The sequence below is a fragment of the Ovis canadensis genome, chromosome 2 (assembly GCF_042477335.2).
Source record: "Ovis canadensis isolate MfBH-ARS-UI-01 breed Bighorn chromosome 2, ARS-UI_OviCan_v2, whole genome shotgun sequence".
Taxonomy (NCBI): domain Eukaryota; kingdom Metazoa; phylum Chordata; class Mammalia; order Artiodactyla; family Bovidae; genus Ovis; species Ovis canadensis.
Genome location: NC_091246.1, coordinates 92992978 through 93009088, shown reverse-complemented (window position 1 = coordinate 93009088; position 16111 = coordinate 92992978). Strand labels below are relative to the sequence as shown.

The following is a 16111-nucleotide window of genomic DNA, read 5'->3' as shown; positions in this document are numbered from 1 at the left end:
TTGCCTTTGTAAGTTTTTTGACCAGGTACTAAATTAACTCATGTTTGTCTCAGTTACACCTTGTTCGTGTTACCTGACATTTCTAAAGATTTTGTGGCCAAATGAACACAGGCTCATTTCTCATTTTTAATGCTTAAAGGAATCTACTTTCTTAACAACTGTTGAAGGTAGGAGTGGATTCTTTGGTGGTTACAGCTGAAACTTTCATCTATTTTTTTTTTCCCTGGTGGGCTTCTGGTGGCTCAGAGGTTAAAACGTCTGCCTGCGTCTGCCTGCAATGCGGGAGACCTGGGTTCGATTCCTGGGTCAGGAAAATCCCCAGGAGAAGGAAATGGCAACCCACTCCAGTATTCTTGCCTGGAGAATCCCATGGACAGAGGAGCCTGGTGGGCTACAGTCCACTGGGTCACAAAGAGTCGGACACGACTGAGTGACTTCACTTCACTTCACTTAGTAAAATCACTTGCAAAAATTGTAATGGGCTCAGTGAAGGTATGGGGTTAGAAGTAGAATATAGAACATTCGGATTGACAGATTCCTGCTTAGCCCTTGGAATGGCCAAGTCACCGCCGCTGCAGTAGCGGATATGGTCTAACCACACACTCCCATTCACACGCCGTATCTGCTGCTGTTGCTCTGCTTGTGCTTTGCTTTTTGTTAAATGCTTCGCATGCAAAGATCTTGAGGAATTTGAAAGACATCTGTGGCCTCTCCAAGTTGCATTTCAAGAACATCTTTGCCACAGACTTCTTTTCTGTTGGTCTTGACCAGGCTGAGAGTCCTTGCTGAACCAACTGTGTACTACAAGCCAAAACAGAAGAAATAAAAGAACAGATGCCTGCCAACTATGATAGTTTAATAAAAAAAATATAAAGGTGTCTATGATGACCTCATTATGGACCTTCATTTAATCAGTACACATGGATGAACTGTTTGGGTAACATTTAATAAACTCTGCTCAAAGTTTCAGAAGGTGTTTTAAGATGTGTGAAAGGGGAACTCTAATCTGTCAAGTCCTCTCTCTGTGATTAGTTACTTAATAACAAATTTTATAACTAGTATACTTTTGTTTTTCTGAGTCTCTTCAGTAGTTGTAGTGTTGTTTTTTAATAACACCATACATAATCACTTATTTTTCCTTGTTGTTCAGTTGTGTCTGGCTCTTTGTCACCCCATAGACTGGAGCATGCCAGGCCTCCCTGGCCTTCACCATCTCCCGGAGTTTGCTCAAACTCCTGTTCATTGAGGCAATTTTACCATCCAGCCATCTCATCCTCTGTTGTCCTATTCTCCTCTTGCCCTCAATGATTCTTAGCTGATTCTTGAATGATTCTTTAGTTCAATTCAGTTCAGTCGCGCCCAACTCTTTGCGACCCCATAAATCGCAGCATGCCAGGCCTCCCTGTCCATCACCAACTCCCGGAGTTCACTCAGACTCAGGCCCATTGAGTAGGTGATGCCATCCAGCCATCTCATCCTCGGTCGTCCCCTTCTCTTGCTTCCAATCCTTCCCAGCATCAGAGTCTTTTCCAACGCGTCAACTCTTCGCATGAGGTGGCCAAAGTACTGGAGTTTCAGCTTTAGCATCATTCCTTCCAAAGAAATCCCAGGGCTGATCTCCTTCAGAATGTGATTCTTAGCTACATCTTTTAAGTTAGATACAGGAATTAGCTGGTTTGAATTTTATTTAGTGATGCTGCACTAAAACTTGGAAATAATGTGAAGCCGAGACAGTCTCTCTAGTACAAAATAGCCAGTTGCTATGTTTACTTTATGTTAAATGGGTGTGTGTGTGTGTTTAAAGGAGACCAAAGCATTAGTCTCAGATATTATAATTTAATTTTTTCCTCTCTTCAACTCCCCTCACCCATGTTAGATTTTTCTCAAATATCTCCTAAATAATTTTTAGGCACTGCTAATAGAAGAGATATAGTAGTAACTGTCCTAAGAGAAAGACTCATTTGATATATTTCAGGTTTTCCTTATACATGTATAAGAAAAAATTTAGCAAAGTTAAGGTTCTTCTTGGATGTTTTGACCAGTATCTCCATATTAAATGTCTGATCGTTTCTGTAGAAATTTGCATGATTTCAGACTGCGTTACAGCCCGTGGCTTAATAGAAAACCCCTAGAAGAAGACTCAAAACTCCAGATTCTACATTCAGCTCTTTTGTTCTGTCTTTGGACGTGTCACTTCACTTTTATGAAATTTTTTTTGCTAAATACAAAGATATTGGACCAAATAATGTCTATATTTTTGCTCTAAAGTTAAGATATCCTCATCTCTGCTACATAGTACTGTGTTTAAGAATTTACTGCTTCTAGGGATTTGAATCCTCAATATAAAAAAATGAAACTTTTTTTTTTTAATGTTTAATGGAGTCTATAGTCTAGTATGATGCTGTGAAAGTGCTGCACTCAATATGCCAGCAAATTTGGAAGAACCAGCAGTGGCCACAGGACTGGAAAAGGTCAGTTTTCATTCCAGTCCCAAAGAAAAGTAATGCCAAAGAATGCTTAAACTACCACACAGTTGCACTCATCTCACACGTTAGTAAAGTAATGCTCAAAATTCTCCAAACCAGGATGCAACAGTATGTGAACCATGAACTTCCAGGTGTTCAAGCTGGATTTAGAAAAGGCAGAGGAACCAGAGATCAGTTTGCCAACATCCGTTGGCTCATCGAAAAAGCAAGAGAGTTCCAAAAAAATACTCACTTCTGCTTTATTGACTATGCCAAAGCCTTTGACTGTGTGGGCCAGAACAAACTGGAAAATTCTGAAAGAGATGGGAATACCAGACTACCTTACCTGCCTCCTGAGAAATCTGTATGCAGGTCAGGAAGCAACAGTTAGAACACGATATGAAACAACAGACTGGTTCCAGATAGGAAAAAGGAGTACATCAAGGCTGTATATTGTCACCCTGCTTATTTAACTTCTATGCAGAGTACATCATGAGAAATGCTGGACTGGATGAAACACAAGCTGGAATCAAGATTGCCGAGAGAAATATCAATAAGCTCAGATATGCAGATGACACTACCCTTATGGCAGAAAGTGAAGAAGAAGTAAAGAGCCTCTTGATGAAAGTGAAAGAGGAGAGTGAAAAAGTTGGCTTAAAACTCAGCATTCAGAAAACTAAGATCATGGCATCCGGTCCCATCACTTCATGGCAAATAGATGGGGAAACAGTGAGAGACTATTTTTTTGGCCTCTAAAATCACTGCAGATGGTGATTGCAGCCATGAAATTAAAAGATGCTTGCTCCTTGGATGAAAAGTATGACCAATCTAGACAGCATATTAAAAAGCAGAGACATCACTTTGCCGACAAGGGTCCGTGTAGTGAAAGCTATGGTTTTTCCAGTGGTTGTGTATGGATGTGAAAGGTGGACTATAAAGAAAGCTGAGCGCCGAAGAATTGATGCTTTTGAACTGTGGTGTTGGAGAAGACTCTTGAGAGTCCATTGCACTGCAATGAGATTGCACCAGAACATCATAAAGGAAATTTGTTCTGAATATTCATCAGAAGTGTTAGGTAGTTAGAATAGGAAACAAGAGTCCAGAATGGCTGTGGCTAAAAGACAAGGAAGGGAAAAGCCCACAATAATAGAACAAAGGAAGGTGCGAGGACTGGAGTGAGGAAGAACACGCAGCACTCCTGGCTAGCGTAATTTACATAGGGCAGGCCCGGGGGAAGGAAAAACATATAAAAAGAGGAGCCAGGGAGCCGGGGGTCTGTCTCTCCTGCACACACGCAGGCTCCGTGTCTTTCTTTCTCTCTCTCTTCTCTTCATGCCTTTTGGGTCGGCATGCCCTCACGCCTTGAGGATGTATTTTCCTTTATTTTCCAAATAAAACTGATCTGTCCGAGAACGATAACATGGCCTGTCTGAGAGCTGTGACACGCTGAGGGCTTTAATAGCCGTCACTTCAAATCTTTGTTGTGACGAGAACTGAGGAGACTACACTCCCCTAACAGAAGGACTGATGATGAAGCTGAAACTTCAGTATTTTAGCCACCTCATGCAAAGAATTGACTCATTGGAAAAGACCCTGATGCTGGGAAAGATTGAAGGCAGGAGGAGAAGGGGGCGACAGAGGATGAGATGGCTGGATGGCATCACTGACTCAATGGACATGAGTTTGAGTGAACTCCGGGAGTTGGCGATGGACAGGGAGGCCTGGCGTGCTGCAGTCCAGGGGCTCACCAAGAGTCAGACACGACTGAGCAACTGAACTAGCATAGTATATGCACGAAGTACCATAACATAGAATTTTTGTTATATTAGCAGATTATGGCCTTTTCTAACTTTCTAGACAAGATTTCAAAAATTAAGCATCCGCAGTAAATTTGTGAAGATCATTCGTCCTCATTACAGTGAATGTGTGGTAGGTACTGGAGTGTACAGGGAAGGTAAAGACGAGGTGTCATATTTCAAGGAACTGAGCCAGTCACAAGACTTGGTAACAGATGAGTATGTCTTGGTTTCCTCAGTATTTAGGAGAGTGAGGCATATAATACAGCGTGGGCACAGGTGAGGCGTAACCAGCTCATACTAGAGTGGAGGGGATGGCTGGAGGTGATTTTCAGGCCTAGGTGACGCCCATGCAGTGTCTGAAGTGATGAAAAGTTAGATGAGTGGAAAGAGCAGTTTAACACGGGGACGTGAGAGCAGGAAGCTTTGGGAAACTGTTGAAGGTTGTGTGTGTTCATACAGAATAGGTAGTCAGTACCCTGAGCGTGAAAGGTTCTTGTTGAGCCACAAAAGACGCCAGGATTCTTGTCCTCAGGAGGAGAAGAGTTCAATCCAGGGCCAGTGGTCAGAGCTTTTGTGTAATAAAGAAAGTGAAGTCTCTCAGCCGTGTCCGACTCTATACAACGCCATAGACTGCAGTCTACCAGGCTCCTCTGTCCGTGGGATTGTCCAGGCTAGAATACTGGAGTGGGTTGCCCTTTCCTTCTCCAAGAGATTTTCCCAACCCAGGGATTGAACCCTGGTCTCCCACATTATAGGCAGATGCTAAAGTTTTATTAAAGTATAAAAAGAGATAGAGACAGCTTCTGACATAGACATCAGAAGGGGCAGAGAGAGTGCCCCCCTGCTAGTCTTTAGCCAGATGTTATATAGCTGCCGGCAGTCTGCTAACTAGAAAAAGGAAATGTCTCAAAACTCAGACTGGCATCAGGCCCCTTGCCCACAACATGCATTTTGAGATAACATGGACACAAGGCGGGTTGTCCTGGGCCATAAAATGATTGACATGAATCCTGAAGAAAGACAGATTTCCAAGTAAATACAGAGTTTCATTAACATAGATTAGGAGACCAATCAATGTTACCAGTAAAACATACTGGTTTGTGAAGTGGGTTCTGATTCTTAAAGTGGAACAGACTTGAAGACAGTCTAGGGTAAATACATAGTTCATTAACATAGCTTAAGACAAAGATTTCCATAAGAAAAACGCATTGGTTAGCTCAAGGTTTGAGAAAAGTTAAGTTCAGGTAGAACCAGGTGTAGTCATGGCAACACAGAATTTTAAAAGAAACCCCCTTTTAAATTTGTATAGAGAAGGAGAAAAAATAATAACACTAGTAGTTTGTTTCCTCCTGCCGCTTAAGAGAGAGATTAAAAATGTCTGACACTTGCAGCCTATTTCCTCCATTTGGAGACCCCTGGCCTTCCTGCCTGTTAGCCACTCAAGCATAAGTAACTAAGAAACTTGAAATTATTCTTAAAGCATTAGGGAATCTCTGAGAGGAATAACCTGATCAGATATATTTTGCGGTATTTCTGAACGTCTCTTTTGAATGAAAACAATCTTACATAGACTAAAGCATTCAACCAACCCAGTGTTCAATAAAATCTGAGGTTCTGTGTGTTGTCCACTGTTGCAATATTCCACATTCTCTGTCTTGGAATACCTTTTAGAGGCAACTTCTCTAATCCATAATACCTTTGCTAAGCCTTCCTGTTAGGTGTGATTATTCCTTTTAGCTCCAACTCCTTCGCTAGAGCTAATCTTTAATTTCTTATGAACTTATTTCTGTATGCTTTGTTCTCTCTCAAGTTTACTCATTTGCAACCCTCTGTGAAACATGCTTGCTCTTACACCAAACCTAATCTTGGACTGATATGTGTATGTCCTGGTGTGTGTTTGAGACCTGTTCCTGGTAGGGTTTTGCATTTAGAAGTAGATCAAAGGACACTGCCTCCTTTTTGGTGGATTTTGAGGTCTATGCCTGACTTGTGGTTAAAACTTAATGTCTTTTCTGTGTGCTTCTGAGTTCTCTTGGTGGGTCCAATGTAGCCCCGTGCCTATAATGCCTTGATGCTTTCACAAGAACTTTGCTACTGTCTGCCAGAGCTGGAGCTAATTTTTATTTAGCGGTAGTATCATTTTTCTTAGTCCCATCAAGGCTCCATTTTTTTTGATATGAACAGCAATTAACTCTCAGTTTAAATAGGCATAACTGTGACCTTGTCCACTCTTTTCAGCTGCAGAATGGAGCGTTCCAAAAAAAAAAAAAAAAACGGAGTCTGAGTGGCATGTACCTCATTTTTTTCAGGGTTAGTGTTTGTAGTCCTGGGTCAGTAATTGACAAGTGATAGAAGTTGTTTACTGGTGATCTTGCCAGTGGGAGATTTTTCAGATGTCTGGAGTTTAATAAAGAAGAGATTGCTTTGTTCATTTATAGTCCTTATCACTTTAATCTGTTGGTATTAATGTCCACTGTCACTGATCTTTCTGTTGGTGAAGTGGAGAGAATTGAGAGCAGTTGTACTTTTGGACGGAAGCATTTAGACATACTTCTGTTAAAGTGACGTACAGGGGGTCTTAAACTTTATTATGTACCTGTAATAAAGTCCCAGCTCTTGTCCATGTTTTCATTTCTTTCAGTTCTGTGTATTTTTATTAACCTGTATTTTGACAGCCCATTCATAGTATATGTGTTACTTGTCCTTGAATGTTTAATGTATAATTAGTTTTATTTGCTGATGAAGATGGCTCAGATGATAAAGAATCTGCTTGCAATGTAGGAGACCTGGGTTCAATTCCTGGATTGGCAAGATCCCCTGGAGAAGGGAATGGCTACCCACTCCAGTATTCTGGCCTGGAAAATCCCATTGACAGAGGAGCCTGGCAGGCTGCAGTCCATGGGGTCGCAAAGAGTCTGACATGATTGAGTGACTGCATGCTGATGAAGAAATGAGTTTTTAATTACAAGGAATATGCTGTGTCTCAAACTATTCCATTTTCAGGACCTGATTACTTTGATAAATCTATTTTTATCTCTATTTTGTCCAGTCAGGTCTCTCTTGTGAAGAACAGCATGAGAAGCCATTGACTAGAACATTTATTGCCTGGTACTTCTGTCTCCCTTCTTTCCCTTCAAGTAATTTCAGCATTGCTTGTCTTTGTTTATAATATCACTCGTACACTTGTGAGGAATTCCAGAATAAACCTGAGATATAAAATGCTATCTTTGGAGTAGATTGGTGTTCAGTGTTGTACTTTCTGTATCATCTTTAAATATTTAAATTGCAGACTCTCTGGCTGCCTCTTAAATTAGATCCTTCACTTAGTAGTTTTGACATTTCATAACCTTGCTCCTCAGGCATTAAATATTCACCTGTTTAAATGGCAGTGAAATGTAAAACCCCAAACCTATCTCTTAATCCAGTGATTGCAGATTGGAGAACACCTTGCATTTGTTGAAGGAGGAAGCTGTTTTGACCCTCCTGGAACATATGCTGGAGGTTCATCCTATTGAAGTATTTCTAATATAGAAATAGCCATAAAACAAAACCATCTCATGGGTCTTCTCCATGGAGTGTTATTTTAGTCTTGAAGAACCACAGAGACAGACTTAACAATTTGAAGTTTCAGATAGCCCCAGAGTCGTTCTCCAGGTGAAAATTAAAGCAGCGCACCAGTTTGAGCTCCAAATCTGTAGAAAAATCAGAATCAAGAATTGCTGATTAAAAAAGAATTGCTGATAATTGTTGGATAGAAATTTGGTCTGGAAACTGATTTGAATCTGCAAAGTACAAGTCCTTATCTCATTCATTGCAAGTCTTCCTCAGTTCAGTCGCTTAGTCGTGTCTGACTCTTTATGACCCCATAGACTGCAGCACACCAGGCCTCCCTGTCCATCACTAACTCCCGGAGTTCACTCAAACTCATGTCCATTGAGTCGGTGATGCCATCCAGCCATCTCATCCTCTGTTGTCGCCTTCTCCTCCTGCCTTCAATCTTTCCCAGGATCAGGGTCTTTTCCAATGAGTCAGTTCTCTACATCAGGTGGCCAAAGTTTTGGAGTTTCAGCTTCAGCATCAGTCCTTCCAATGAGTGTTCAGGACTCATTTCCTTTAGAATTGACTCCTTGCTGTCCAAGGGACTCTCAAGAGTCTTCTTCAACACCACAGTTCAAAAGCATCAATTCTTTGGTGCTCAGCTTTCTTTATAGTTCAACTCTCACATCCATACATGACTACTGGAAAAACTATAGCTTTGATTAGACAGACTTTTGTTGGCAAAGTAATGTCTGCTTTTTAATATGCTGTCTAGGTTGGTCATAACTTTTCTTCCAAGGAGTAAGCATCTTTTAATTTCATGGCTGCAGTCACCATGCAGTATGAAAAGGTGAAAAGATAGGACAGTGAAAGATGAACTCCCAAGACAAGGGTTTAGAAGATCAGAATTTTAATCCAGAGTTCAACACTTGTGTATAGCATTAGCAGTGCTTACCTACCTTTTCTGTATCTGTTTCCCCAGCTATAAGATACTGATATGTGCCCTCCCTACCTTACAGGGTTGTTGTGAGGCACAAAATAGTGTATCTGAAAATGCTTTCCAAATGGTGAAGTCCCTTAAGCCCCTGGAGTGTAAGTTAAATGGAAATACTGTTGCCACCATGAGTTTCTGTACGATTGAGTCACCCATGTCCTGCCTGTGGTGATAGGAACCAATTCTTTGGCAAAGTCAGTGCAAAACAGTGTTGAGATGGTTCTTTATTGAGAGTTGGAACCTTATTAGTGTAGCCGTGTCTGAAAATGCACCTGGGTAATCAGATAAGACATACGTAAATGATTGTTATGAAGGAGGAAACTTATGCTTTAAGATCTTCGGAAAGAGGAGGCAGAGCATGCCATGCGGGGTCACGTGGGCAGGCCCCAGAGATGCCAGGAGGCAGAGGGGAGAGGGCAGAGCGTGGCCTGGGGCCTTTCTGGGGGTCCTGGCGGGAAGCTGAGGACAAGGCAGGACAGGTAGACTGGGGGAGTTTAGCTTTGGAGAGTTTGAATGGTTCTCGACCGCTCTGGGCTCTAGGGATGGTAGGGCTTCCCTAGTGGCTCAGACGGCAGAGAATCCGGCTGCAGTGCAGGAAACCAGGGTTCAACCCCTGCATCGGGAAGATCCTCTGGAGAAGGGTACGGCCACCCACTCCAGTATTCTGGGACACCCCATGGACAGGGTGGCCTGGCAGGCTGCCATCCACAGGGTTACAAAGAGTGGGACAGGACGGAGAGACTAACACCTTCACTCTCTACTTGATTGTCTGGTACCTGGCCCTAGGCCGATTCAGAGTGGGAGGAATATTGGCTTGGTCTGAGGATTTGATAAAGGAGATGGGGTGTGGCCTCTGGTTTGTATGTCAAAGATACCTCCCAGGGGAGTTGTTTGCTGCTCTCTAGAATTAACTATTCCTGGGAAGCTCAGAGGTCTCTCCTGGACCAAGGCTATAAATGCTAGAGCATTGAGAATTCAGAGGATAAGAAAATATAGTCAGTACAGGTTGGAATTAAAGAAGCAGTGTGAACTGAAGACCAGACACTGAAAGAAAAAAAAATGTAGATAACATGACTGACCCAAGTATGTTTTCAAAGCTTTTACATAAGCACTAAATATAAACCCGTTTTCCTAAATATATTTTAGGATAACTTTTAAAACACTCCACCCACACTCCTCTGAAATGCTCAAAGCAGTGAATGTCACTGCATGAGTAAATTATTATGGAGCACAGTAAGGGACTCAGGTTACTCTCGACTTTAATGGTCTAGGTCTTTACCTGCATTCTTAGATGTATTTAGAGGTGAATATTTATAGTATAGTCACCTGGGTTTTTAGGCTCTGTGCTAACAGAATTTTATGTGGATTAGAGATTATTTCATTATTCATAGCATATCCCATATGCCAGACCATTGACAGAAATGGTTGAATCCCTGAGTGACTAACACTGATTCTTCCAAGGAATAATATTGATTACCTATGGTGATCATTTACATATTGGGGCTTCCCTGGTGGCCAAGATGGAAAAGAAGTGTAATATATATGCTCAGTGGTGTCTGACTCTATGCGACCCCATGGACCATAGCCTCCCAGACTCCTCTGTCCATGGAGTTTTCAAGGCAAGAATACTGAAGTAGGTAGCCATTCCCTCGTTCCCTTCTCCAGGGGATCTTCCCGACCCAGGGATTGAACCCAAGTTTCCTGCATTGCAGGCGAATTTTTTTTTCCATCCAAGTCACTATGAAAGCCCAAAGATTGATACTAATGGTTATGATCAATCGGCAGAAGTTGACCTGTCATGGTACTCCACCAAATGAAACCCAGAGCTTGGCCGTTTTTGCCAGTGATCTGGCAAACGGGGTATGCTGTGAAGTTTCTGTCCTTGGCAGTCAGTCTAGAAGAGCTCACTATTAAAACTAAAGGAAATGGGGTCAAAATAGCACATGAGACTCAGTGCTGACTTAAAATTGGCAAAGAGGTATCACTCACAGTTTGGGCAAGATCTAAGTGGCTTGAGCTCTCCCTTGACTGCTATGTGCTTGGCGAGCTGTTGCGGATCCACGACGGCTTGTGGGGCCGCTGGGATACTAGATTGGCTGTACTCAGCAGACACTCTTAGCACATGCGATGGGCCAGGGTGAGGAGGATGCAGTGATGAGAGGGGCGGCTCTAATGCCTTCCCTCCCGGAGTGTGTGTAAGGTGTGCTGATGATAAATACACACGGGCCTGTTCTGTCTTCGTCTTGGTAGAAGTTTAGACACTCTATCTCAAAGGTGGGAAGCCTTTTGAAAGGGCATGTAAAGTCAATAAATCAATAGATGGACTTAAGACCTTTTAAATCAAGATTGAAGAGATTTGTGGACAGACATAGACAAAGAATGACAGGAGATACAGTCCATTCATACATCTGAGAATTTAAGGATGATAGCTATTTTTTTAATCATGATAATCTGCTTCAAGATGTTTATTTACAGTGTGTCTATTAAATAGTACAGGGTTTAATTGAAATTGCTAAATAATTTCCGAAAAGGGCATATTTAAATTCTTTAGGAAGTTTGTACCATCCCCCACCCCTGCTGAAGTGGGAGGCACCAAAACAGGTCACACAGGTGTGTCAGATGAATTTAGAATCCTTAAGCCTGACCATTCAATTGAGCCTAAATCCCTAGTTTAGGAGATTGGCCCCTTGGAGGACAGCTTATTACCAGGAGTCCTACTCTGCTCTGTGTACCACTGGTCAGTTTTGAACACCTACACACCTGGGGTAGATACGCACTTCTTTCCACCCAGGGGAATGGTGTTTCTCTTGTCAAGAGTCTCTCCAGAAAGCAGTGGAACAGTTCATGCTGGACGTGCTTGAATGCTTTCTTGCATGCTGCTTATGGAAAAGCTCACTCGAGGCAGTTTTCGAATTTGGGAAGGAAGGTCACTGAGTGTGCATGCACGCTTCTCTACTCTTTTCCAGGTTTCCTATGCGCGCCCGAGTTCAGCTTCCATCAGAGATGCTAATTTATACGTCAGTGGACTTCCAAAAACAATGACCCAGAAGGAGTTGGAGCAACTTTTTTCACAATATGGACGCATTATTACTTCTCGTATTCTTGTTGACCAGGTCACTGGTAAGTAGGCAGTCTCTGCTCGCTGACTGACAGATGGTGAAATAGTCTGCCTTCTCATACAGAAGTCTTGCCTCTAGAATATATCAAAGGTATATCTGTGGGCCAGAAAATGCAATTTTTTGCTAAGATTGTTCATAGATATGCATGGGTAAGCATAGATACTGTAGTGAGCAAGCTTGAGTCATTTCCTTCCCAAAGGTGAAGGTTTGGAGCCTGTTTTGTGGCTTATAATAAATTTATAATTATTGAATATAAATTATTATAAATAATTATTACAAATTAATAATCTTCATTTCTAAGCTCCTGCATGAAAAAAGCTCCCAAACTCCTTATGAAGCATTAAGTAACAGTCTTACTCTTTGTGAAAAACATAGTTTAATGCTGCTAATTCTCCAAGGCAGAATTACACTACATCTACACTAGTAATTGCTGTTAAGACTTTTTCAGGTCCATGCTGTGTTGTATAGGCATGCATGAGTTTGAAATTTTAAGTGTTAAAAATTAATTTTAATCTCATGTTACTTTTAACCAAACCAAAATAAGACCAATATGTTTATTAAAATCTTTGTGTGGAAGGGAGCTCTTCTGCTAAAGCTTTCAGTTAAAGAAAAACTGGCAATACAGATTTGAATAGGGATCTTAAAAGTAAAGTAAAGGCATATTTTTCTATTATAAAAGCAATATTCTTTTAAAAACATATTAAAATTAAGGAAGCATGCAAAGGAGGGGGGAGAAAATCACCTGTAGTGCCATATACTAAAGCAGTCACTTTAAGATTTTGTGAGTAGTCTTTTTTTTTTTTTTTTTTTAAAGAAAATGGGTTTTTCTCTTTTCTGTGTGATTCTTCTGTCTTCTCTCGTTCACTATCCCTGTTGTCTTTCTCTCTCCTCTTCTGTCTCTCATAGTTAGAGTACCAGTGGAAATAGTTGTGCATTATAACGTGTGATTATATTTTTTAAGAAACGATGGACCACAGAATACGATTAGGCCAGTTTTTTTCATTCTTCAACTGATGATCAATTGAGTTGATCTGAACTCAATCAGAAGCATCCTTTGTTATGTTCCTCTGTGCTGTTCATTAGCTTCTTACAGAGTCTGAACACCATACTTCTGAGTTCCGAGTATAGTGGTATCTACCATCATCCATATGCTTAGGAGAGGGGCCTGTAGATTTTATTGTATGGAGAGTTAGTCCAGTGAGGATATATAAAAATGTGGTCGTCTTAGCTACATTTCATGATTTTCATACATTCTATCACAGTGTATTGTACACACAGATGGCAAATGAGGTTGAATAGAAGTCCAGGCCTAACAATCCAAATACATTTGTTTAGAGCAAAATAAAAAAGGCCTTTTGTTTTATTTGTATTCATGCTTTTTAATTCATTCACTCTCAGTGAGGACCTGAATCAAAAGTCAGTTTCACCTGTGATACAGAAAGCCATTTCTCGGCTGCAGGGCCATCCTGAGGGTGCAGGTAGACTACCTGGCCACCTCCTGATTGAGTCAGTGTTTCTCAAGTGTGGTTCTGCACCTGCAGCAAAAGCACCCTCCTGGAACTTTGTTAGAAATGCAGGCTTGGGCCCCAAAACCTAGTGAATAAAACTCTTAGAGTGGGCATTTTACCAAGTCCTTTAGGCTGTTTTGATGCGTGCTCAGGTTTGAGGACCATAGGTTTAGGTGACTCATCCTAAACTGAGGCCGTTTCGCTGCCCATCTAAGGCTTTCCTGATGGAATAATAAAGTTTTAGGGGTTATTCATGCTGAATAGATAATGGAAAGGATAGATTTGGTGTCATTTCACCATTTCATCATTACACTTAAGACCTTTAGTGTGAAATTGTCCACTTTACCTAAAATGAAAAAATGCTGCAGTTTTGTTATTCGGCCATCAGGTGCATGCAGCGTGTATGTGCGTGTGCAGTAATGTGCGTGCAGCAGGCATAGCTTAGAAATAGGGAAGGTGAGTGATAGGGGCTGAGATACGTGCGTACGGGGAAAAATGCCTTACCTACCTTAGAATAGAATTCTGAGCCATTCGACCTACACAGGATTGATTATAAAGCAAGCAGACCTTTATTCTTTTTTAAAGTTCCTGTAAATCATAATGGTCTAATGCTTTTTCTTAACTTATCTTTCTTAATTGCTTCTCACTCTTCCTCAGTGACATACTCTGAATCATCTAGGCTTTTCCTGCTGCAAGTCCCAAGTTAGTCCTGCTACTACTGATCTGTTTTGCCAAGAAAGTCTTTCCCTACAACTGCTGATCCCATGGTGGCCAGCTCTGGCCACCCCAAATAGTCTGTTAGGCTAATTAAATGGAATGAGTTGGATTTCTTGCTGCTATTTCTCAAAAGCTGGGCAGGTACTTGGCCATCCTTCTGCTTCCCACCTTCTGGTCTCTCAAGGTGGGGTGAGCGTGAGCAGGAAATAGCATTCTGTAGCCAGAAGTAATGCTGCCAAAGAAAGCAAGCTTTGAGGCTTTACTTCTGTCTTGTTTAATTTTACTCTTACCTCCTCTTTTCCCTCTTTTTCTCCATATAATGTCATTTCTCTAATAAAGAAGAGTCAGTTAAAAGCAGTGGGGGAGCTTCAGGGAACCAGAAAAACCTCTTCAGGCATTTCTCTCAAAGGGTCGGTAGCCTGTATAATTAAGTAGAATTTTACTATTTAAAAGTGTAGCTGAAATATGTTTTTCTACCCCTGTGCATATATTTTTAGCATAGCTTTTTAGCGTTTTTAGCAAATGCTTGGTTCTCTTCTCCTCGTTCCAAGAGAAAGAGCTCCTGTGCCCTTTCTTTCTGAACTGTTTGTCCAGTAGCATAATTTGAAAAGTACAAGTCAGTCATACAGTTGACATCATTAAAGAATGCATGAGAGGGAGAGAAGAAGGTGGGGAAAAGAAACATGGACGTACTTGTGTGCTTTCTTCTTCTTCCTGGCTTATTGGTAGCATGTAGTAATGGGCTTTAAAGTGCATTAATTTAATTAATGCGTTTCATCTATTTAAACAATACAAAATTGTAATGCTAGACTGAATTGCTACTAAGCAAAGGTGAAGCTTTTCTCCTGGTGTGATTTTTGTGGCAGATGTTACATGTGGGTGAAAACATGTTCTTGAGAAGGGAAAATTAATGTATCCTTTCTTCTCTCCCTCCTGTCTCCTTCTACTCCCTTTCCCAAATCCTTACCCACATCTACCTTAGGCATATCAAGGGGTGTAGGGTTTATTCGATTTGACAAGCGGATTGAGGCAGAAGAAGCTATCAAAGGCCTAAATGGCCAGAAACCTCCCGGTGCCACAGAGCCAATCACTGTAAAGTTTGCTAATAACCCAAGCCAAAAGACCAATCAGGCCATCCTTTCCCAGCTGTACCAGTCTCCAAACAGAAGGTATCCAGGACCACTAGCTCAGCAGGCACAGCGCTTTAGGTAAGTCCGGTCTACTTCTTACGCCCAGCTGCTCAAACCAGAAGTCTCAGGTTCGCTGTCCGGCACTTTTATTATAAGACAAGATCTCTGGTTTGCTATTATCATTGTTTTCTTTCTTTTTCTTATGGGCACAGGGAAAGCCTACTTGGGGTATAGTGTCTTTTGCAGAGTATCCAAAGTGGGGGCGAAAGTTCAGTAACCTGTGGCAGGCAGTGGTTCTCAATCAGGAATGGTTTTGCTCTTCTGGGAGCGTTGGCAGTGTCTGGAGACATTGATGTCGGTATCAGTTGGATGGGGATGACTGGCATCTCATGGGTGGAGGCCACTGGTGCTGCCCATCATCCTGCAGTGTACAGTAAAGCCCCCCAACACCAGGGGACTATCTGGTCCCAAACTTAGTGGTGCTGAGGCTGAGAAACCCTGACCTGCAGAATACTGGGGGTCTTCCTAATTGTTCCCATTGCTTCTGATTTCCCTCTTCTAGTTTTTTACTTGAGAAGGTCTTTTCTTAGGTCAAGCTCTTTCAGTTACTTGGTTTTATAATTTGTGCACAACTAAGGATATATAACTTATATGGTTGCATTATGTTTTTATAAATAGATTCATCTTCCCGTTTTAAGTTTTTAATCTTTGCAGTATAGAGGTTGGCAAACCCCTGTAAAGACCCAGATAGTAAATATTTTAGGCTTTGTGGTCACAGTATCTGATGCATGTCTTTAAAAAACAAACAAACAAAAAAAAAAAAACAAAAAAACCCTTTAAAA

General features: G+C 41.5%; 1 protein-coding gene across 8 annotated transcripts in view; it reads left to right on the top strand.

The window, feature by feature from the left end:
• ELAVL2 (ELAV like RNA binding protein 2) overlaps positions 1-16111 on the top strand; it is a 140167-nt gene that overhangs the window by 114766 nt on the left and 9290 nt on the right. For all 8 annotated transcript variants that reach the window (XM_069574145.1, XM_069574141.1, XM_069574137.1 and 5 more), the window contains 2 exons: positions 11762-11915; positions 15122-15347. In XM_069574145.1, coding sequence (XP_069430246.1) covers positions 11762-11915; positions 15122-15347 — 380 coding nt within the window. The remainder of the gene's footprint in view (positions 1-11761; positions 11916-15121; positions 15348-16111) is intronic.